The sequence below is a fragment of the Ixodes scapularis genome, unplaced genomic scaffold (assembly GCF_016920785.2).
Source record: "Ixodes scapularis isolate PalLabHiFi unplaced genomic scaffold, ASM1692078v2 PGA_scaffold7__128_contigs__length_106722199, whole genome shotgun sequence".
In the NCBI taxonomy this organism is placed as follows: domain Eukaryota; kingdom Metazoa; phylum Arthropoda; class Arachnida; order Ixodida; family Ixodidae; genus Ixodes; species Ixodes scapularis.
In genome coordinates, this window is record NW_024609882.1 from 19215273 (window position 1) to 19240074 (window position 24802).

The 24802-nt window shown below is 46.4% G+C and overlaps 1 protein-coding gene across 1 annotated transcript; it reads left to right on the top strand.

Annotated features, from left to right (window-relative positions):
* The first annotated feature begins 418 nt into the window (after nt 1-418).
* Nucleotides 419-24162, top strand: LOC8033463 (KICSTOR subunit 2). Its single transcript, XM_029970102.4, has 10 exons — nt 419-632; nt 723-869; nt 2903-3204; nt 4755-4892; nt 6590-6728; nt 10722-10814; nt 11308-11402; nt 13055-13217; nt 19721-19819; nt 23541-24162. Exons 1-10 carry the CDS (start codon nt 534-536, stop codon nt 23712-23714), a joined length of 1449 nt encoding a protein of 482 aa, XP_029825962.1. The 5' UTR covers nt 419-533; the 3' UTR covers nt 23715-24162.
* Nucleotides 24163-24802: the final 640 nt, after the last annotated feature.

Here is a 24802-nt window from a genome sequence, read left to right on the forward strand (position 1 = left end):
GCATGACGGGATTGCATTTTGGCGCACTCCCGATTTTCTCGGTGCAGCGAGTGCAAGCACGCGTGGGGTGTCAGCGCTGAAACGAACTCGGAGAGTGCAACCACTCGTGGAGCGCCGGCCGAAACGAACCCGTTCCACGCTGCGAGTGGGCACGCGTGGGCACGAGTGCCGTGAAACGAACTCGCTATAAGCCCCTCCGTTCGTACGAAACCGAAACTTACGCACCTATCAGGACAGAAAAATGTTTGGACAGCAGTAGAGGCTTTATTACACGACGTTTCAGGAAGAGTCTTCCCTTCTTCAAGTGTTCAAGACACTTGAAGAAGGGAAGCCTCATCCCGATACGTCGTGTAATAAAGCCTCTACTGCTGTTCAAACATTTTTCGCCGTTTACGATAAGCTGCGCTCAGAAGTCATATTTTAATCCACACTGTTGTCGTAGCCGTAGCCTGACAGCTGAGTCTGCGTCTGCAAACGCGGGAATATTGTTTACATCGGTGAAAAAAATGTGAAAAATTCCCACACGAACAGAAATGGAGTCGGAAGAATTTCTGGCAAAGGAGCAGAGAGTCCTAGAGGCCTATTTTATGAGCCTCGGTCATTTCTACTATGACAAGGCGAAGGAAATTGCTGTGAGTGCGTCCCGCTGAGTCGTTAGGCCTAGTGCACTGGATCGCACGGAGACCTCAGTTGCTGAGACGTCTTATTTTTCGCTTTTCCAGGAAAAAGAGCGGGATGGGCTAGTCAAAGCCGGCATAAACACCTCCCTGTTCAGCAGTGCTCTCACGGCACTGTCGCAACTGGCGGTCGCGGAGAAGTTGTATATGTCGTTGCAGTACCTGGTGCCGAAAAGTTTTCTTCGCAAAGACGTAAGTCAACAAGGAAAACAGCAGTGTCTCAAAATCAGCTGCTACTCTATTCCTCTTCATCGATCTAAAACACCGGTTCAAACCCCCAACCTCCCTTGCTTGCGGAGAGGTGTTTTAGCATTAGCATTATTTATTTTGGCTCGGGACACACGCAACTCTAATCATGATTCGACAAAGTTTTTAGACCAATGGAGCGGCCGGATTTGACGAGTGTATGAATGTATGAAAACGACTTCGTTAAGTGACGGACGGGCCTGTGAGCCTACAGCACGATTGCCTCTATTTCTTTTTTTTGACTACATCGCTAACAACAACAATACGTAAAGCCAGGTTCGAAACGTCTGTGCTTTAATTTCATTTTTTTTTTTTCCATTTATTACTGTCAGCTTGTAGACCAAAACACACTATGGGGAAAACAAAATATACAACTAAACAGTTGTCCAATAAAAAAAAATGCCAACATCATTGCCTGAATGATCAAAACATGGTTTTTGTGGGGGGTTAAGTATGAAAGTTGAACACTGGTTTGTCTGCATTTATTACTTTTCCTACAGGGGTCAACGTCAGTCTGGCTTCACCTTATGTGTATAATGTGAAGCCAGACTAGCATAGTGCTTCAATCACGGGCATGTTGCCCTGAGGGATGCTTGCTCTGCACAGACTCGTGTACGTTAGCGTACTTTGGAAGCTCCTAGATAGCTCTTGTAGCTTCTACGCTTGCACTTCAGTTAAACCAAGTATTGTGAGGTGTTGAAAATGTAATTGGCATTTGCACTGGGCAATGAATGTATTCTGCAAATCGCCCCCAAATACAGTGACATTCTTGTCACGAGACGGCAGCATAAATTGTCTAGATTAACAAGAAAGGCATAGAACCGGTGGTGAAGCAGAATAGCATGTGCTGCCAGTGTAAACTTGTCTGACGTTCCTGGAGCGTCGTGGTGGCCTTGCTTCCCATTAAACAAACAGACAACACACTGCTTGTAGACCTGCTAACTACACCTCGTTCGAAGACAACAGAAGGATATGTTTGGCATCATGCACATCTAGTAAGTAGGTCTTAAGCCATCGCTTCTTTGGCAATTCTCCATCAGTTGCGGAAGAGTGACAGAGCATGCGGCGCCCATCGCCCGGCTTGCCAGGGGGCTGATCTGGTCATATCGCCAGAATGAATTTGGCATTTGTTGCGATGGTGGGACATCAACATGGTGACGTTGGCAGTGTTCGGGATATAGGGGGGCAGGGTCAACGGGGCAGTGGGTGGGTGACTTCCCTCCCCATCCTCACAGTTGTTTACCGTACTCTGTTTCATTAAGGATTGTTCACATGCTTGTGACTTAGAACCGAGTGCTTTGACAGGAGGAGAGACTGGGACCACCTAACGGGTAGCAGTGGAACACTGGGTTGTCCCATATATTTTCAATTTCCTTCGCACATCATTTTTTTTTTTTTGGCTTCAAAAACTTGTTGATGTAATAAACAAACATTTTTGATAAGTAGTGCATACATTTGACCTCGCAAATACCGCTAAACCTTTGCTCTAGTGAAATGCAGTTCCAGGGTCGCCGCATAGATGGCACCAACGTGGCAGTGTGTTCTCTCGTCGTAAGAGATTTTAAGGTGGTCGGTTCTAGGGAGTCGCAAGTGTGCGAATGGGTCTTTACATGCCCGAGCAAAGCCGAGGCTACAAGCATGAGTATGTTGTCTTGCACGAAGCTTTCATTTTACAAGCATGCAATTATAGCATGCAGGCTCGAAGTGTGTGCTCGCTCTTGTAGCTTCCCCGTTGCTCATGCTTACAGCAAAACAAAGTATAGAAATGACCGAAATGTCTTAAGGGGGAGGTGGTTGCCCCCCCCCCCCCCCCCCCCCCCTCCCCCCCCCCTCCCCTTCCTTTTTATGCCACTGCGTGATTGTAATAGAGCAAATGGCTTTTCTTGGTGTTATCAATTTCGCAATGTAGCCAGTACTTCTCAGAATCCAAAAAGCACGAACTTAATGGTTCGGTAACCAGGCGTGGCTCATCTTTTCAGAGCTCGCTCAAATCGGTGTACGAGGCGCTTCGACTTGAGTTTCGCCGACTCAAGGACCAGGCTCCGGGGTGCACGCCGCTCTCGTCAAGCCCGTCGCCGTCGACCTACTCTCCTCTGTTGACCCCGTCGCCCTCTCTGGCCTCGCTGACCTCCATGAGCCCTAGCATCGTGATTGGCTCCTACCAGAGCAGCTCCTCTACAGTGTCCCTGTCTCCACCAATGGGAGTGGTTGACTCGTTCCTGAGCCACCTGTGCGAGCAACTCTACACGTTCGTGTCCGCCCGGCTCAAGTCGATGGACTTGTATCCTTTTTTTCGTCGTCTGCTCGTTGAGAGGATGAAGCTGTCTTAGTGCCCGTCTATGGTCCGTTCCGTTACTATACCTGGAACGCGTCCCCATCCAGTGCGTTTAGCGTCCTGTTCCACCTGTGTATCAAAAGTTATCTCAGAGTGTCAACATATGATGTTGCAAATGCTGAAGTATTGTGCTGCAAGATGTCGAGGTCCCGACGGTTGTGCATAGAAGTTTGGGAGTAACATATGAGCAAATGCGAGTGTCGCCATCTTCGCAGCGTTCCAACTCCTGGCTGCCCAAACTTCCGTGGAGTGTTGAGCTGAAGAGCGACCTGCTGCAGAACAGGCATCTTACACATCCACCACTACTGCTGCGACACCACCAGTACTGTGGACAGCTACGGCATGACACTTTCATGATGTCATCGGGCGGAAATCGAGGGACCACATTTCAGGATGCGGTAAAACACGGCAGTCGGAGACGCGTCCTAGGCGCCATAGTGTTTACCACTATAGTTTGCACCACCATAGTTTGCACTAGCATAGTTTGTACATCAGCATAGCTTGCACTACTAGTTTGCATCACCATAGTTTGCACCAGCATAGTTTGCACCAGAATAGTGCACCACCATAGTCTGCAGCATAGTTCAAACAACCAGTGGTTTGCACATTTCTTTATCTCCTATCATTTGTATGAATGTTCCCATAATTGTATGTTCAGCTGGGTTTTCCCAATCATGGTTTTATCTCTTGTAATACCGCAGCGGACACTATGAGTCACTGGAGTCAACCCATAGTTTGGAACATATTGCGTGACCTTCCGGTTCTGTGAGCCTATGTGCGGAGCTTGAAGTCACGTGCCACACGTGGAGCGCTGGAGAGAGAGACGTATGTTGAAAAGAAAGGAAGCCTGGAACTTAAACTTGACAGGAGTGCTAGATTGGTTATTTGTGGCCGGTGAGGTTCATTGCGGTACATCTTTAAGGTAAAACAAAGTATGGAATAGTGGAGACGACGCGCACCGAGACCTCTGCATGCGTTGTTCCCTTCTTTGCTTGGCCTCGGGTTTTCAAGATGTCAGGGAGTATACGAGTTGTATGTTTTTTCATGCTTCAACCCAACTGGCTGTGAAAATGAATATAAGCATAACCTCCACATGCTAACAGGCCCTTTTACAAATTGATGCACGTGCTAGGAAGGAGACATTAAAGTTTCTCTCTGCTTACTAGTTGAATGATATTCGTGGGTTTGTTGGAACAAGACAGTTCTTCTGCCAAAAACATTATGAGAAAGAAATTGCACGGCAGACCTTCACTATTAATATACTGGAAGTCAATTTTTCTTGCACGCGGGCTGATTGGTCGTTCATAAGAGTTCTTTCATAAGCTTTTACGTTAGGCTTGTAGTTCCTGTAGCTGGATGTGCTTCTGTCACTGACTCATTTTAAAGCGGCAAACTGCCCACCCTCGCTCTGTCCTTTAGAAAGCATAAAACAAGGGAAACAAGTTAGTGAGGTGCACTACCTAGATCCAGCCATATATTCCTTAATTCGTGTTTAGCTACGACAAGCTTTTTTCTCTGAGTTCTGGGAAGATGATGAAGTTTGAGGAGCTGTCTGGAACTCTGGCAGACATCATTTCGCACAGCCAAAAGCTTTTTCATCACCCCCTGCTGACGCCTCTCAAGTCTTCCTTCAGGTAAGCTGTAGTCATCTCACTGGAAGAGTTCCTCAAGGCATGAAGCTAATGCGATTCAAACTCACATATCCATTATAGAATCTGCCTCAGAGTTTCTTGGACTCTATAATGGATGTGTTCAGCATTTTACTAATCTGTTTTAGAGTTCCTAGAGATCTGTCTAGAATGCACTGCAACACTCTTGTACGTACAGTTACTTGCACTGCCACATTTTTGCAGTGCTTACAACTTCTATGCCAGCTTGATGCTTTTGTCATAGGACACTAGAAGCTTGGGAAGTTTTAAGGGCATGTACCAAAATGTAGGGTAGATCAAAAGAACCCTGGCATGGCAAGTGTTTTTGGTTCTTTGCCCAGAAACTCTTTCAGAAGGAAACAAAAATTGCCTAGTCGGGTAGAGACATTCTTTCACTGCGATTGATTTCAGTTTTTTGCACCTATATGTACGAAAAGAATAATTGCACCGACTTGACATAAGAACAAAAACAACTTCATTAGACATTTCGCCTTGCATGCGGGAGGCATCATCAGTACACACACAGCAAATAAGAGTTTCTTCTTTTCGGGTGGTAATGACTATTAGTTGGGAAGGGGAGGGGGGGGGGGGGGGGGGGAAGTGGAGAATGTTGGTACCTCTAGAGTTACGTGTTTTCCCCGCACTTTCAAAGGCTGGCTGGGGGGAGAGAGTCAGGAAAGGGGGAGGGGGGAGACAAAGACTTCGTCGCCTTTTGGGGTAGAGAGAGGTCAGAATTCAAGGGGGGGGAGGTGGGGGAGGTGGGGGGGAGGACGATATTTATGAGAAGTGGGACAGATTCCGCCAGTGCTGTTCTTTTTTCTTTTTTTGGAAAATGTCCATGCATGCTTTGGGGAGGGGGCCACGGTTCTTGTTGTACCTATACATACAATTATAACCAATGCAACATATGAAAAACGCAGGTGTCCGATGTTTTGTGCTCACAGTTTGCCCAGTTTTCTGCTTTCATAGAGAAATATGTCTACCCAGTTGTCTTTTTGTCGCTGCAGTTTTCAAAATGCTTTCTTTGCTGCCGCCTCTTAATGAATGGCCAATGATATAGCACATCTGTTTTCTATTTAGGGTTGTCAAAGTTTCAAACCAGTTTGCACCTTTGTTTGCTACTAATTGAAGAATTCATAGTCGTTTTATATCTAGCTCGATGCTCAAGGTCGTCGTCCAATAAACCGTGCACATTCAGAGACTGATGCAGGCTTGTTCTGAATGGGGGGGGGGGGGAGGGTTTCATGCCATATAATAGCATGAAACACATAGGAGTCATATTTTCCCGTGGCCCGCTATATGAATGTTTCTTTTTATTAGTACATTTTCATCGAAAGGCTGTTTCATCATATTTACAGTGACAGAAACTTGGACGTAGCGACCCTGATGTTTTGGACACTCGCTAAGCTGAGCATTTGATAAGTTTGAACATGTTTTAAGTTTTCTGTAGGGGCGTCGGAGCAGATGGGGCATGGAGGGCGATCCCTCACCTTTTCCCAGATATTTAGAAAATTTGATGCAAAAAGTATGGGGGAGGGGGCAGAAAATCATTCGCCCCTTACTGCAACCATCCCCCTCCCTCTTCCTCCCCACCATCTCCTGAATAGTTCGGAGTAGCAGGGTCACGACCGAGTTCCTCGAACAATGCGTGCCTCATGTCTGCCGCTTTTATGCCTGTGCAGCCTGGAGCTGGAGACACTGCACCACCTGTTGGAGGCACAGGTGATCCTGTCCAAGTGGCAGTTCCTTCAGGCCCTCCTGCACCTCCAGGAGGTTCAGGTCAAGCTCGGGGAGTGGAATGCTAGTCTCATGCCGCCCGGGGTGAGGAATCGCTGGAGGTTTGCCACCGGGGATCCTCAAATAGGCCGGTTCCAGCTTATCCCTAGCTAGCTCGAGGAGTGGCCATCTTACGGTGCCCAAAGTATGTCCTTGACCGGCGTGTTTAGCGCCCCGTACCACTCATACATTGAAAGTGTTCCCAAAATGTCAACGGACTGTCATAGTAGCCGGCGTGTCATGCCGTCCGATTCGCAATCCTGGCCGTCGGTTGTGGAAGTTGGGAGAGAAAAAAGACGAGCAAACGAAAGTGTCGCCGTTGCCGTGGCATCTAGGCTCGTTGATGCAAAAGCTTCCGTGGACTGCCGAGTTGAGAGTGAACCGCAGCAGTACAGACAGGCTGACAGTAGCTTTACTACGCCCCGATTATAGTGACGCTGACACCCCGATTATAGGGACTGTGATGTCTGTTTGTCTTCATTGCCAGTGCTTTTTGCAACCAAGTACAGGGATTGCAACAACACGGAGCATTGCCCCCACAGCTCCTGTGACATATATTTGTTACTGTTTTGAGAAGACTCTGATATACACCTTTCCAAAAAACACTCGACCCCAGGGGCAACAATCTGTTTTCGAGCCCAGTCACTGAGTTTGAGGCGAGACTCTCACCGGCGTCCCTCCTAACCCTAACCGAGTGGACTGTGATTTCAATACGCGCAGCCTGCGTAGGCGCAGTTTTAAACGCTGCTGGCGGCTAAATTATCGCCTTTTCCCGCTATATTTTGTGTTTCATGGTACATGTATTTTCCCGAGAACATTGAGAAAGCATTGTACCACAATTGAAAAAACAAAAAAAGCAAAAAAAAAAAAAAAAAAGAACAGTTAACTATTTTTTTGGGGTATGCGCGCGACAGAACGAATACGACTGGAATGTATAGTTCTAGTTATTTTTTTTTTCTTACGATAAGTTTTGACGGCGCAGCGGGATTCGCCGGATGTGAAACAACAAAGCGTTTTGCTGTCAAAAATAAATTGCAACAGAAGAGGGCCGAAAGGCATGCATTTGTCACACTCACAAATAACGTGTTTACCGATGGACAGGACACGGACATACAATTAAGGATCGTACGTACCAAACGATGCAGCGTTATCCGAAAAGAATTTATTTGAGAAAGATCTCAAATAACACAGTCACAGTCGACGACAGTCACATCTTGACGATCGCACGGAATCCGAGATGACTTCGTTTTGGGGCACGTTTCGGGGAGAGCTTCCTTTTTTCACAACCGCACCAAGGCAAAGAAACAAATGCGACTGACCCATTTCTCACCCCAACCCGGACAACTATTTTTGGAGATAACTGACGATTCTACGCGGATTATCTCTGGGAGGGGGGAGAACAATGTTCGCAAAATCGCGTCGAGGGCCGTTCAACGTCCTTCACCTTTCCCGTGAATGTCGAGCAGAAAAGCTTGAATGGCAGGCACTTAGCAGCCTTATTTCTCACAATGGAAGACAACACAAAAAGGGTACTCAGCACGCATAAAAAAATAAGTGGAAACTTTCAAGAGAGCCGAGAAAACGTCGAATGCAAAACCGCAAAAACGTACGTAGAGGACCGCGCTGAGCGGGTCTTCACAGTCCCAAAGAGTGGCAGAAAATTTCTAGCTGATAGGGGGCGCGAGAGTCGCACCAGCCGCATCAGCATCAGCAGCATGGCGGCGGCCTAGGAGCGATTTTTGGAAAGGTGTATAGGAGCAGTGTGTGGCTCCAAACAAACTAGTTCGAGATGCCTTCCAGTCACTGCAGTGTTACTCTTAAGAAGCCTGCTTTTTATAGCGAAGCTGTTAAGGGCTAGGTTCTCGAGAATCGTGCCCGGTACAAAACACCTGTTGACAAAAACGCCTCTGGACAGCTACCGTCATCTATAAGCGACGACGGCAAGCACACAACTACTATGGTTGCCGCTGCCACTGGTAGATGGCGCCAACCTTTCCAGCTATCATAGAAGAATGGATAGTTGGGCGGCGCGTTGGTGGGAACTCAACGAAAACAGACAATGACAAAGAAGAAGCACATGTAACGAGCGCAGCGCTCGTCACGTGTGTTTCTTCATCCTCGTCTGTTTTGTGTGCTGTTTCCTACGCTCTTATCAGTTTCGGTTTAGACTGAGGATGGGTCAGCTGTGTGCCCTTTTGGGGGAAAGAAGACTGGCTGCGGAAGGTTGCGGCAACATACGCAGCAACGCGAATGGATCCGTAATCGCCGCAAAGCCGCTCTCGCCTCGACTTCCACTACGTCGAGCGCTTCAGATTCTCTTGCAAAGAAGAGCGCATCGCTCGCCTGGGAAGCTGCCGCCAAGAACAGAACCAGCGATGTAAAGGTTGCCGGCGGGCTAACGCCACGGGCGACGATTGTACCACGGAGGCCAAGCGCAAGCGCAAGTCCCAACGACGACTGCACTCCACGCCGGCTGAACAGTTCCCGGGTGCGACGGCGATGTTCCGGAGGAAGTTTGTGGATTACCCGTTTGGCGTCACGTGCGCCGTGTGCAACCGACTCTGGGTCACTGGAGACGTATCAACGATTGCCGGCGTGCCGAACGAGAAGAAGCGGGAAACGGGCACGGGTGCGCGTTGCGGCAGTGTATCGAGTTCAGCTCCGCTGGTCTTCCTTCTTCACGAGAGTGGAAAGGCTGAACGTTTTATTTGACTCTGCAATGCAGTCGGTTAGAGCTTTGTTAATGGTATTATTGAACCGCTTCGATTTGTTTTAATGCAAAACCATTAATTGTCCTATGGAGTGAACCAACGTCATCAGCTTTGACGCCGCACCAAACGGTCCCTTCCCCTGTCCCAATGTCGTCTGTAGCAGAAATCTCATGGATAGGCTCCCATTGGCTGGCGCACATCATTAAGGAATGAGGCTCCTATTGATCTCGTGCGGCGTAGTTACAAGAAAGGCCACCAGAGAAGCCCTCTCCAAGGCGGCGCAGCGCACGCAGCGACCCGTCCGCCAGTAAGAGGGAGTGGTGGCCGGCGGTGGTGGCAGAGCCCTTTCGGGTAAGCTCCGGGGCGGGTGCATGGCCGAGTGCGTGCGGCCACTTCACGAGAGCACGTGCTGGGCTGTCGGCCGGCGAAACATGGCCATCCATGCCACTACGCCGCAGACAAACTAAGGGAGCGGAAGAACGATATCCGTGGTTTTGCATTCACGACTCGTAAGAAATGCGAGCACACAAACAACTCTCGTGCAAGGTTTTTTTTCTTTTCTTTTTTTTAATGTAGATTTTAATGCGCGGTTAAATTTTAGATAGGTAAAATAAAAGCTTGTGATCTAAATCTCGCACGAAGATTACGAATCTTACGATTACGAAAGACGGAAAGAGGTATCAACAGTCGCACGATGCCCACATTCACAAACTTTGTCGGGGCACCCGATACCTCGCAGAGGTATGTCAGTGTTCACGTCCGTGCAGATGCAGAGATAAGGCTGTGACCGCTCGAAATGCCAGGTGGAGACGATGGGCTTTTTACGAGGTCCCTCGGAATGTACGTCAAACTTACCTTTACTAGGGAGTACCTTTCTTTTCCACGAAACAAAACTAGCTAAACCAAACCTCTGAGCTCGACTGAAACATGCACACATGCACTTTGTGCTAAAGAAAGGGATAAAAATATTAGAAGCAGATGGGCCTTTGCCAAAACAAGCTTGGCCCGAGGCCCTAAGGTCATGCATGTCCAAAAAGCACAAGGATCGGCGTTTGTGAATGCGACGGCCCGTGATGTCTGGAACTGAATTAATAAGACTTACTCTAAGATGCACACACTTGAGTGGAAGGGTAGAACATGCGACCAATGGATTTACATGCAATAAATGGCTGGGGTGCTTACACTGGATAATTTTTTTTACTCTGTGGTAATGTTTTACTTTATGATGAGACTGTTCTTTGCTGGACTGTTCAACATTGTTTCGGTGGTATGGAGTGGCAGATTGAATGGGAAAATTTGGTAATCGTTTCTGTTGCTTGCCTTCCAGACGCGTCGTCTGGGAACCTCTCTCCTGCGTCCCGAACGCCTTCCTCACCTCTATGCCTGGATCAACAGGCTGAATGCGGTCATGGTAGGAAAGGTGCGCAACTTTTTTCTAGGACGTAAAAGACACTTCCAAACTTTTTCTGAAAGGACATTCTTTGCACTCCAGGGTTTTAAGTGTGCATGTTGTTCCAAGATATTTGTGCCAGATTTTTTGTTGCAATATTCAGCACTCAGAAACTATCGGATGTAAAAGGGAAGTGTAAAACCTCTGTTGCCCTCCACTTGGGCGACTACAGGTGAAGAATTGGTTACGCGCACTTGTTTCTTATTTTTGACTTTCGGATGTGCTGTGCCACCAGTGTGATATATCGTGGACTGTTTAATTGATTTATGGTCTTTGAAATCAGCTGTCTATATAAGAACTCGGTTGGTATCATTCAGTGTCTCACCTATAAAATCAAGGTTCAAGATATACTTCACGGTTTCTTTCTAGATTTGCAGTTTATTCGCAGTCTCATCCGGCAAAGATATGAAGCCCAGCTTGTCTGAACTTTTGTGTGGAAGCTTGCATCTTTGTACTTTTTCAGTTCACTCTGTACTTCAACAAGGTACTCAGCAAACAGACCACTCATCAGGAAATGAAGCACTTTGGCCAGCAGATGACCGTGGACTACTGCCACAAGTAATGACCCCCTTTTCTAATTCCCAAAGTGAATGACAAAAAAAAAAAAAAAAAAAAAGAAAAGTGCTAGGTTCGATCTTTCGGAGGGTATGTAATCATCGCACATGTGGACATGGTATCACACATATCAGAAGTCTCGTTTGCGGTTGTTGTGTTCACCTGGAATGTGGGTGATAACAATGAGCCATGCTCAGAATATGTTCTTGTTCATAAAAGCACCCAAATGTTATAACATCTGTGGAGACTATTCGCTAGAAGGGGTATTACTCGTGAACACATAAACGATTTGCAGCTGAATTTCAATTTATTTATAATGTTGTCGTGTGCAGAATTGCGGTTTATAAGAAACGCAGCTGATACTTGCATTTGATATCCGCCCTCCCTGCCACGTGCTGCCATGTCTTTTCAAAGAGTCGCTTCATCGTCCTGTTCTACCATTTGTTTCTCGTGACAATGGAGAATGTACAGACTGAGATGAGGAAGCGTTGAGGTGGGAGGGGGGGGGGGGGGGGGGGTTACGACGTGTTGACGCGGGACGTGTCCAAATGTGCAGTTGGTTGACGGTGCAAGTGTCTGGCAGGTGGCAAACTGCTACTTTATATCTTTGTGCCACGTTTTGGCCTTCAAACAGACGTGAAATCTGAGTTACCTTCTGCCAAAATGTATTGCTGCAATAAAACGTAAACTGAACCCACATGTTATCTCTGGTAAGAAAAGTTGTTAGCTGGAGTTTGGGAAAAAAGGTTCATCACATGCGGTGGTTTGGACGCATTTAAAAGCGTACAACGAGTTTTTCAGAGGTCCAGTCACCACAAGAAACTAACCAGAACAATTATGCTGGAAGTTCCGATCCGGCGAGGTTGCCCAGCGATACCGTGGTTCGGCCATTGAAAGGGGTACTACTACGAAATTTCGGAGCTTATTTTTTGATGTATACGTGTTCAAAGGAGCAGTATCACATTGGTCCCACCAATATCTTGTTCATAAAGACACCAAAGGAATTTTAAAACAAATTAAATGATTAGCAAAGAGCACCTGGTGGATGTTACTAAAGCCTCATTAGTAATGCCCATCTAGGAGCCTTGACAGGTAGTGACGGTAACTGTCTCGCCTAGAACTAAACATGCTTTGAACCTGACGTCATCCCGACAGCTCTACGATACGGCTAGCACAAGAGAAGAGGGGAGGGAGGAACTCCCCACTCAACGGGACTCTTTTTTTGTGTGTCCCAGTCGCTATTTTCTCTCTACAGGATTCTTAAGATTAACTCGTCACTCAAAATTCACAGAAAAGCAGGTTTGCAGTTAGTTGTGGTGGCCAGATGGCTTGCGTGCTTCGACCGCTTCGGTGGCTGGAACGGCTAGGACACCCTGACAACGTCGGCTTTGCCGCAGCTTTGCTCATCCCCAGACGAACTACGTCACGATTGCAGGTTGCCGGATGTGATGTGCTCTCTGCTGGCTGCTCTCCGAGCGCTTGCCAGAGGGGTTGTTTCTAACGATAAATACAGCCATCAAGCTCAAAATACAAAGCTGTGATTGTCATTTACGGATATTGTGGATCATATTAGACCTATTTCTGAACACGACGAGTATATTTCAAATTTCGTTCAAATATCCTTTTAAGGAAACCGTCGGCATTTCTGTTTGCAGGATAGCCTCCTTCTACAAGAAGTCCGACGCCGTGTGCGTGGAGCTACTCTTTGACGCCTTCGGGGACGAGAGCTACTACGAGCACGGGTACAGGCACCCCGACCGGTCCGTCGAGGTCCCTAAGGGCATCGACTCCTACCCGGCCATCTACTTCTACCCTTCGGTGAGTCCGAACTCGCCGAATCCATCCAATCCTCGCGCAACCGCGACGACTGCGAGGGGAGCCGTTTTTCGGATCTCCCGGCAAGAGCATGTTCCCTGAAACACGTCTCCACGTCCTAGAAGTGTCATGCTGTTGCCAACCGCAATCCTGGTGGCATCGCAACAAGCCGGAGTTCGAAGGTTGAACTCCGGCTTCACAGTCCGCGGAAGCTTTGGCGGCCGGGAGTTGGGAAGGCGCGACGACGGCGCGACCCACGTTCGGTCATACTTTTGGCGGGAAATTCTACGCCCGACCGCTGGGATCGCCCCGTCTGACGGCATGACGCTCTGACTTTTGCGACGTCTTTCGGGGCCACTTTTGATGCGCGGGCGGAACAGGCTGCTGAACGCACCGGCCGGGGATGCTTTCCCCAAAGTAAAAGGTGCACAGCTCATCGAATCACTCATTGTCGTCGGATGGGTCATACCTACATCCGTGTGTTTGTAGGACTGAAGAAACTGCATTTGCATCGACTGTAATCGCTTTCCAAAATCATAATGTTTTTTCGCAAGCTGTTCTTTGTGGTTGCAATTTCCGATTTGCTCCAAAGAAATGGGCTTCTGTTCAGAGAGCGGAACTCCAGAGTGCGTAGTACGCGGATGACGGCCGACTAAGGGTCCTCGTTTGCAAACTTGCGACGCTTCCCTTTTCTACCGCCATCCGACATTCCACATGTGTGGTCACTTCTAAAGCAGGAGGGCGTGTTGCGCAGTATTTCTCGGCTAATTGCGGTGCTCGGTTATATTGATGCAACTTGGATGAGTTGTAGCTTCATCTTGGAACAATGGAACCATTGTGGAAACAGGAGACCAAGCACAAACAGTCGTATGGAGTAATATCACGTGATGACAAAAGGCATGTTGGGGAATGCCCATTGTAACGTCTTGATATTCATCTATCTCATTAACTGAAGCGGGATCCTCACAAGGCTCATGTTTGGAACGCAGACACCCCAGATTGAAATGTAGGGTCACATTCTTAGGGCTTTGATTGGAGTCTTATCTTTTAATTACTAAGACTAATGTTGGCCTGAACACTACCGTCGGCTTGTTTTTCCACTTTATGAATCATGCCCAGGCCTCCTCTGTAATGTATGCTTTATACTAAGTGCTTTCTATTTTTGTCCTATTAAATAAAAATAAGAAAATTTGTTTCGAGATGTTACATTTGCCCTAATTTTGCTGTTTTGCCAAAACTGCCCCGTTTCAAAGGTGCAACTGATCTGTAAAATAGACTTCATGCTTTTCTTTGAAACACCCGGTGTATCTCTATTTGGACGGTGAAAACACAAGTAAAAATGATGCATGTTTGTTTTGGTATTATCAATATTACTCATCCCAGCGTTCTGTATTTCGTCGTATAACATTCCGCACAAGCTATAGTATGTTACAAGTCAAGAAGGTAGCAGCAAATGCCTCTCAAAGGGGCATATATCCCTCCGCCACCTCCGCATCAAATAGTGTCCCATCGTTTCCGCGACGTTGTGACCAACGCGGGAAAGGGTTTTGCCTTCCTGTAAATATTTGCTTTATCTTTCAACTTTGACTTAGCGTTGTGGAAGCCACGAGAGGGAGATTAGAGTTTTCCCTCTCTGATGGAAACAAGTATGACTTTGGGCGGTTAGGTTCCCCCTCTGATGCATACAAAACCCACTTTCAGGGGCTCGGTTCCCTCTCTGATGAATACAAAGGTCGCTCTCTTAAAAAGAGGGGGTCGGAGACAAGTTGGCATCACTCTGTAGCCGATATCTATTCGTTGAAGCGGAACAAGGGGCGTTTCCAGTGAACTATTCTTTCGACTGCGAATGGATTTGAAACGGGCGCATCATGCTTGTGGGAGGAGCTTCTCCTACCTTCTTGACTGTAGCCGACTATAGCCCCAGATGTTACAAGCTTTCAAAACTGGTGTCATTTTGTCATGGTGCAAATGGGACCAAATGCCAACAGTCCAGTTTGGAGGTTTTGATAAAGTTCGCTTGAGAACTCCCAAACGAGAATGGGTCGAAACTCGGGTGAAACGTCTCGATTTGCCTTGCAACCAAACAGCCATGAGTTGGGAGCCCTTGATGACAGCTCCGCTTACGTCGGCTCGCCAATGTCATCGACGCTTCTACAACCTGCTGCCGGGATCGTGACTACCGGCAACCTGATGCCCTGGCGGCTGTGAGACGTCGTTATGTATTCAGAAATACTGCTACTTTTTATATACCGTATTTACTCGCATAATGAATGCACCCCCCAAAACGGGCACTGATATTCGGATTTTTTTTTCCGCTCGCGTAATGAACGGACTTCCAATTTTCAGCTTCACGAGTTTCAAATTGCGTCCAACTAGCCCACCACGCCAGTTTTCTTTTGCTGCCAAGCAGTTGGGCCAAGTCAAGCTAAACCAAGCCGCTCTCGTAATGGCCTCAAGTGTGTGGTTGCAAAAGTGATCAACCGTGAAACCGAGCGGCGCTCACACTTGATGCTTGGGTCGAGGAATTGCCCAGCCCCGGACATTCTTTGCCTGTCGGATGCATTGATGTCAACAAGCACGCCGTTGTCTGTGGTCTGCTTTCGGACAGTGAAATTGTGAAAGTAGTTAAGCCTAAAGATGGTCGCGTTGCTCTCCGTGCCGAGTGAGCTTCGTAGGGCGCTTTTCCTTCGGCAGAAGGCACGCCGAAAGTGCCCTTTCACATACTCAGGCGTTTGTTTAATCCGTAACGGAACGGCGCAGCGAGGTGCACGTTGCGTCATAGGTTGAGAGAACCCGGAGACCCCTGGTAACAGCCGTCTCTGTGAATGAAACTTGATCCCTGTGAGTGGTCCTGGGCAAACAGCAGTTGGGCTTCGTACGAGTTTTTATACTACGCTTAATCGCGTTTGAAGCATGGTTACTGTGGCATGCCCCCGACCAGCTGTGGGTGTGCCTCCATCAGTGGAGACAAGCTGCAGTATCTTGCCATGTCAGATTGGCTCCTAATATGACATTTGCACGAAGTGTGTAAATGCAAAACTTTTTCCACGCGTAATGATTTTACCCCAAATATGTGTCAATTTTTTGGGGAAAAAAAAGTGTTCATTATGCGAGTAAGTATGGTATCGGGAAAAGAGGAGGCCAAAGCTTACGCTCAAGGGAGAAACCTGTTGGGGGCTTGTGACTTCTTAAGCTCAGTCGCTGTAGATCCCATCAACAATGAGTCATTATATATTCTTAACACGCTTGCAATATTTCTAAATGTTGCCACTCTGGGGGCACTCGGATGCATGAACAGCATAGCACGCTACACACACCGGTTGGAGACACGTTCCAGGCATCGTAGTGTTGCGCAAGACTTTGTCGTCTTAGTTTTTGGGCGTGGTGGACAAGGATAGAAGTGCAGTAGAATTCCGAGTAGAGTGACTTGAAGGTGGTTCTTAGAGGATTGCAACCAAATGGACTATTCTGGTGTCGTTCCTTGGTATCTGTCATTTTTCTTCCGCATTCATCTTTCTTTCTCTGGATGTGAATTATAGTGGTTTCTCTAACTGGAATAGGAAGTTTTGGTTTCGGTATTTTGGTCCAGGAAACGACGGCAGTCCAGGTAGTAAACACTCCGGCATATTTTTGAACTTACTGCTTCGCACAGAGCTGACTGTCGCGGAATGCGTCGTGCATTTCCGTTGACCGGTTTCAATCTGTTTGGATTTTTTTTTGCCTCTTCTGTGTATTTTGCATTTGGGGTGATTTGGCAGGAAGGCTGATACAAACACACTATTCACTCTGCGTTCATCTGCTTTATGCCAAGTATCGAGGCAAGTTCAAATTTTTGTGACTGATGTACAACAAGCTGCCTAAACTGCACTTTGGGGCAGTCTCAGCGGTTTGTGATCTCCTACATCATTGATCATTGCGAGTCGTGCGGCCACACGGTTGGTGTAATTGCGGCCTATGTGGTCATGTGACTATGCGGAGTGACGTCAGGTGAAACAATATCACGTGAACATGTGAAATGATATCATGCAACACCTTGGCATCATGTCTCATGACATCACATAATTATAGCTTACATGATTAGTATAAAGCGAAACGGATTACATAAATTCTTAACCTATAGGATTAACATGGAAGTGTTTTTTTGTTAAGAAACCCAGGGGTGGAACGGCTGCGCCATTTGCGCCATTTTGCGCCAGACGCATTTGTCTGCGCCATCCTGCGCCATTTCACGGAAACTGCGCCACAGCCAATACCTTGCGCCATTATGCACCAAATCGCACAACGTGCGCCAAAAACAAAAAAGTATTTTGTCTTGGTTTCGGTTCCTATCGACTCGATTGGCAACAATTAGCCCGTTTAGCTTGGTCGGCCTTGCAATCCTTTGTTCTGTTTATTCTCCCTGTGTATCCCGAGTCGGAAGCGCGCGAAAAAACTCGGGGATCGGATTCGAATCGCTACACCTGCGACTGGACTGTTATTCTTCAACCATAAGCTGTTAAGCAAGTCGACCGAGGTGAGGTCGAGTCGTTAAGCGTCAGATTGCCTGAGGCTCTGCAGCCCGGGATCCGGACGTCAGCCAATTGAAAACAAATGAGCAAAATACTCCTTTTAGTACTTCATCGTTAGAAGTTGAAACCGCATTCCCGCAAGATAATTGCGATTTGATAGAACTGAAACGTGGTCCGATCCGGAACCTTGCCTGCCAGCTGCTGTCACGCGAGCGGTAGATCTGCTCGGCGTATTTAACCTTGCTCCCGCTAATCGCTTTGAATACGATAACTCCGTTAATTGTAGTCTGCTGCTTCGATATTGAGTTGCACAATAGGATAAACTCGAAATTTGTTGCCCTGTTCCCCCACGCAACTGCACGTTCGTTGCTTACGCACGTCACGTGGTTCGCACATATAATTACTATGTCGAGCACGTGGGGGTTGTGCGATAAGCAGTGCTGATTTGCATTTCGAGCAGCTGAAAGCCACTCAGAAAATATCAAGGACACCATCTTCAGAAACATATGGTACTTGCTTTTTGATTCTCATTAAGGCTTACAAAGTTTCAAGTTTTGGCATCTGTTACACTGTTATCCCATTACCTAGGTCCCTAACCACTCATGTTCATCTGTGCTGCTAAGCACAATTGAAATTGCTCCCGTGCTCGTCTAAGACACAAGCTGAAGTGCAGTGAAAACTGATCTGAGCTGCTCCTAGCCTGCTCCAGAATGTAGTTTTAGCTGCTCCCAACCTGCTCCAAAACAGCGGTTTCAGCTGCTCCCATGGCTGCTCCCAAATACATTTCATGAGTTCCACCCCTGGAAACCTTATTGTGATACAGTCGAATCTCGTTAATTCATACTCGAGGAGGACCGAAAATTTGTTTGAATAAAGCAAAGCTTGAATTGCTGGGAGTTTCCTTCCATAGAGACACATAGGATGGGACCTGCATGTTAGTCTAATTATCTGCAAGTTTTAATTAAGAGAGTTTGAATTAACGAGATTCAACTGTATTACGTTTTTGTAACAATTCATGACACTCTAGACCTGCTAGACTGCTCTGAAACAGACTAGTTTGGTGGTTTTTCTGGGGTCGTAATGCCAATCTGTAGGCAAAAAAAGGCACTGAGGTGATGTGCTACGTTTTGGACTGGCACCAACCTGTATGGGTATACAGCTTGAAAACACGCCACTGTCATGTTTCTGCCAAACATTTCTAAAACCCAGGACGGAGGCCACAAAGAGGGGACAAACACAAGACGTCACAAACAGAGCGACTAAAGTTTATTCGGGACACTTCTTTTATACCCGTCATCTCCACACCGCCCTCCAACTGCACGCGGCCAGAAGGTTTGCTACAGTTCACACTCAACTACAAAATATGGTCATAGGGTTCACAGGAAACAAAAAGGCCATGCCCTCGGTACATATACGCCCACCTTTCCGCTAGTTCAAACTTGCACACTGCCCAAGGTCACCTCCAACCACCGACAAAACCTCCCACACGCTTTCAATAAAAAGAAAAAAAGGTTGCTATAGTCTACACACGACTACAAAAGATGGTCATAACCAGGTCAAGATGGCCAGCTGTTTTGTGCAGTGTGCCTGTCAGAGCCGCACGAATGCATAGCTGGTGGCACATGACATTGTTTGGTCTCCTCCTCGCCCTCAGTTTCTCGGCGCATAGACATGCTTTGAAGGTTTAGCTTGGCGATGTTCCTCATCCATGTTTGCCCTGTATACAGTAAAATGCCTCTTGAACAAACTAACAGGGACCTCAAGGAAAAGTTTGCTTAAACGATAGCCCACTCAACGCATTAGGCACAATGGGGTTTTGCTGGGTAAGTTTTCGAAAGCTTGTAGAGCTACATGGTGCATTCCACTGGTGTTTGTTCGAGCAGTATATCACTGTAGTGTGAATATTTTGTCTATTTTAGAAAAGTAAAAATGTTGTAGTATACAAAGCAATTTAATTCCATAAATCAATAAATGTTTGCTTTTTTTTTCCTCCCAAAGACATACCAAGAGAAGCAACACCGGCCCAACATCATCATGATAATCAACAACAAGGTCAATGAGCTCAACTCCGAGGGCATTGTCTGCTTCTACGACAATGTGAGTGGCACCACACTTTCCTCGTGGGCTTGTTCACTTACAGGCTGGCCTGTGGAAGTTGAAACAGCTTGGCTGTGCTGGTCGGTGGCAGTGTGCTGTTAGGATTGGCAGCATGAACTAGAATCGATTTGTTTGCTTTCCTGCCTGCATAGCATTGCACATTTGCTGCAAATGAGACTGTTTGACTCCAATCCATATTGCAATTCTGTTTTGTTTATTTCTGGTCAATTTGCGAAGCTGCTTTTTTAGACCCTTTGACAGCCTCTCTCTCAATGGCTACCAGAACAGATGAATATTTAAAGAGAAATTGAACATTTGAGCAACCAAGAAAGAGTGGGTAATATAATGCTGCATGTAAAGGATGGTTGCTTAAAATAAAGTTTCTCCTTTGAAACATTTGTCATTAACCCTCTTATGGTCGTTGCCGTACATGTACGGTGGAGATTACACGTTTGAGAGTACCCACCTAAACACGAAGCTGCGCACACCGCAGGAGGCGTTAGTATTTTTTATTTAATTGAATTGAACTTTATTTTCACCAACATTATGCCAAGGACACTGTACAAAAAGCTACTAAGAGCTAGCTTGACTGGGTTCAGGGCCCTTGCACGCACAATGAATGCAGGATTTAAAAACAATCCTATCTAAACATTTCTAAAAATGACACAAAACAACTCAGCACATTTCATACAAACTCCTATCAAAACAATTGAAAACATTCCTTTAAGATCCCCACAAAAACAATTCTATTTACCTAACCAAAACAAAAAAGTGTGCACTGTTTTTTAGTTATACAATGAATATCGATGCAGTTCATGCAAATGTTGTTAAAGGGCAACTCCGCTCAATTCCGAAAAATGTAGGCTTACACGTGATTCCATTTCACAAAGCAGTGCTAAACAGCTCTACGTCTTCGGATTCGCAAAATGTGGAACATTATTTGTGTAATCCTAGTTTAAACATCAGCTAATATTGAAACCGAAACTTCGGTTGCGTCCAGCAACATTGGTCTCGCGTCCTCAGAGTCATGGCCACGTCACGTCGAACCACGTGGTCTTGTGACGTTCGGGGGGGGGGGGGGGGGGGGGGGGGAGGGGAGGGGAGGGGAGGGGAGGGGAGGGGAGGGGGGAGGGGAGGGGGCGAGGGACAGGACACGCAATGCAGGCAGGTCGCTTTGCATGGCGTGGACGGTGATGGCCCGGGGGAGAGGGGGAAGGGGAGAAGGCGAAAGAAGAGAAGGGAAGCGGAGAAACAGACCGATAAGCGCGCAGGGCAGCGCAAACTAGCGCATCCGCGTTACGGTGATCACGTGGACGCCGTTCAGCCAACACCGGGAGAAGAAACTCATGACGTCATCATTCAACTTCACTCTGAGAAGTAAAAACAAACAAAACGTGAGAATGACGTAGTGGTTCAACGTTGGCCGCTCCAACTCCGTCGTATTGACTGCGCTGACGATTGTGCCTCACGTCGCACGCTAGAGTTGGCAGATTTCGGCGACTTGGCTGACTTGAAGGTTGGCTGGCCAGTTTATTAAATATATAGACGGAATTAGATCGTAATATTTGACATGGAGTCTTCGTATATGATACTGAAGAGGGCTACATAGTTTTCTAAATATCAAAAATGAAGCAGAGTTGCCCTTTAAGCAGTGTAGGTAGGTAATAAGCAAGAGACTGCTGTGCATAATTTCTACGGAAATGAGGAACAGTCCAGAATTCTTTGTGACAATGGTTGATGACTGATTCACGTGTAGTCAATATGTTTGCTAGATCCTCCAAAAAAGCAATTACTCCAAAGTTGAAAATGGTAGTCACTGGAAATTTTCATGACACTATAGCTAAAAAATAGTGGTTTGGCATGTGTGTTGTATGAAGCTTTTGCAATAAAACGAATCATTTTCATCTGAAGAATCATTAGTTTGTTGATAATTAGTTTTTGTCGTGCCCCAGATTAAATGACAGTAGTTAATCTCTGAGCCAAGCAGAGCATGATGAATTTGAATCTTAACTTTTCTAGGCAGAAGAGAGCGACAGTGACCGGTAACGACAGCTACCTTTGACAGTTTGGTAGTTATGAACTCTATATGGTGATTCCATTGCATATACTCTGAGGAAATGATGCCTAGCGGTTCATGATTGCTCACTATTTCAATCTGGCTGCTACCAATTTTAAGGATATAACCAGTATCAATATGTTTATTTACTGGTGTAAATACAATTGCTTTCGTTTTAGCAGTATTAATTTCAAGGCCTTTTATTTCTGACCATAAAAGAAACTTCTTCAAGACGGCATTACCTTTAATTATCAGTTCATCAATATTCGTCGCAGTAATGAAAAATATTAGGATCATCTGCATACATTATGAAGCTTGAGTGTTGACAGATGTTGACATTGTTGTTAATATACATATTATATCTTTTTTATGTCTTTGGCATACTATAGACGTTATACTTGCATGGCGTTTTGCTTTGCTGGGCTATTTTAGTTTTCAAATTAGACGCTTCGCACACGTGAGACTCACTTCGCATACTGGCCACTCTGGCGGCGGTGCCAATGGCTGGGTCTTCCAATTCAGACTTCCAACACTTTTTGGAATGAAATTCAGAAGATGAGAGCTCGTTATCCAACGGAGGGGCTCTAAAGAATCTCCGGTTAGGAATCTGAAGCCACCAAAATGTCGCTGAAGCAGACGCTCATGAAACCGTATGGGAGAAAGAGGACATCTTTTCGGCTTCAGTATTTTCATTTGATGCTCCTAAACCAAACAGCTTGCAGCACTATGTGCTCCTGCTAGATAATACGAAAAAAAAAAAAGTGTGCGTTGAACTTTTTATTATACAATAAAACCTCATTGTAACAAAATGGGATATAACAAAGCAATCATAATTCCCCTTGCTTGCTAATAGTGGGAAGAAATGGACAGTGGCTATAACAAACTAATGGTTATAATGAAATAATTACGACCGCTCCTTCAACTTTGTTATAACAAGGCTCTACTGTGCTGTTCCTTTCGAAACAAAACTCGACCACTGGAAAACATCTATAGAAAAAAAAAAAAAAAAAACTTGACCGTAAAAAGGTTAAGGGACAGAAGCATTCATTTTCAATTTGCATGTTTTACTTTACTGGTTTAAGCACTGATGGTGGTAGAAAAGTGTGTTTCAAGTTTTGTACATTTCAGAGAAGTGAATGTGTGGTGTCATCAATGCACAGTTGCACTTTTGTCATGCACACTACTACTTAATCGTAGCACTGGTGATCCTACACCAAAGTATGCTGCATTTCTTTCACCTTTCCTTCCATACTGCTTGCTCCTTTGGACTCGTTTCTGTTCCGAGTGTGGCCTTGAGCTCTGCTGGCTCCTTCATTTGGCTGAAAATATGATGCATTTTGCTTACCTTAGGTTTCTTTCTGCTTTGGCTGATGAAGCTTTCAGTTCCGTTTGGTGCTTGCTCCCATGGACTTGGCTCTGTTTTAGCTGGTGTCACTCACACAGAGTTTAATCCCCCCAAATTCCAACCTTAGAAATCGTGCAGGTGCATTATAAGTTGTCTAAAATAGATTGGTAAGCAAAAAAAGCTTTTCTTATTGAGACAGCCTGCAATGGCTAGAAAGCTAACTGGCTAAAAGCCTTCCACAGTTATTCTTTGAGACTTTGGAGAACTGTGGGACTTTTTTGGAGTGGTGCCTTTACTGAGACAACATCTTGTTATTACAGAGAGTGGAAAGAACCTACTTCCTGACCAAGCTGGACCCACGTGTGACCATGGTCATCGTCTACTGCTCCCGCAAGTCTGAGAAGGACACATTCATTGTGGGGTTCATGCAAGACTTTGCCCTCCAAGTGCGAGGAAACAAGGTGTTCTCTATGCTCAAGCCGGGGAACAAGTGAAGAAGTGACCGCACTGAACGGTTCCAAATTCTCGTATGGCAATAAGCTCCGTGACCCTCCTTAGCTGCAAGCTGTGCCTACCTAGTCCAACGACGTTCAGCGACATCACTTTATTTTCCCCTTCCTTTAATTTGTTTTGGGGAAGCGTCGAGGGCATGGCGGCGCATAAGGAAGTGCGGTGAAGCAATCTTTGAGGAGCTACGCGATCGGGAGAGCAGACGGCGCTGTGGAGGCTGTCGGCAGCCTAAATGCGCCAGTTTTCTTGCTTAAAATTTACCAGAAAGCTCATGAGCTATTGTGTTTGATAGACTTCTACCTGATCGGCCCGGAATTTGTCTTCGTTATATCCGCTAGGCTCTTTTATTTACTTCGTTAAAACTGGACCCGAATTACATTGGAAATGTATAAATGGGAATGGGAAATAAATATCTCTTCATTATAACCACTATTTCGCTATAAGCGGGTTCGTTAAAACCGGGCTCGACTGCAGAAAGTGACGAAACCAGAAAAGTTAAGGAATTTTAAACGTGATTGTGATGAAGGCTCTGCATATTGGTGGCGTGCCAGTTCGTGTGAAAGGCCTTTTAACCCTTTTGGAAGTTATTGATGAGTCTGTCTCATCAGCAGGACACTGCTTCATTAGTAGTTTCCTTCTGAAGTCGAAGACATGAACTCGTCTTTCATGAGCACATAAACACATGGAGTTTTTAACTTGAAACATTCTTTGGCTAGTTGCTCCGCATTTCGTGAAGCCGTAGCCTGGGACGTCCCATAATGCAACGCACGCAGTGTCGCATTATGGGACGTCACAGACCTACACACGAGTTCTGTTTCCCCGCTAAATTTAGCGGGGAAATTGATGTCACGTGACCTATACGCAGAGATGTGATTGCTGCGCCAAACTTTGCCAAGGGGCTAACCCTGCTACATCCTGCTATATTTTGCCAAATTATGGGTGATCTGCGCCAAGCCTACGCCAAAGGACCAATTTTGGTCGCCTTTCAAAACCGAAACTAAACTGAGTACCGTAATTGAGCATGCGTGGGCTAGGTGGCGCAAGCAACTACCCAACACAAAGCACCCTGCAT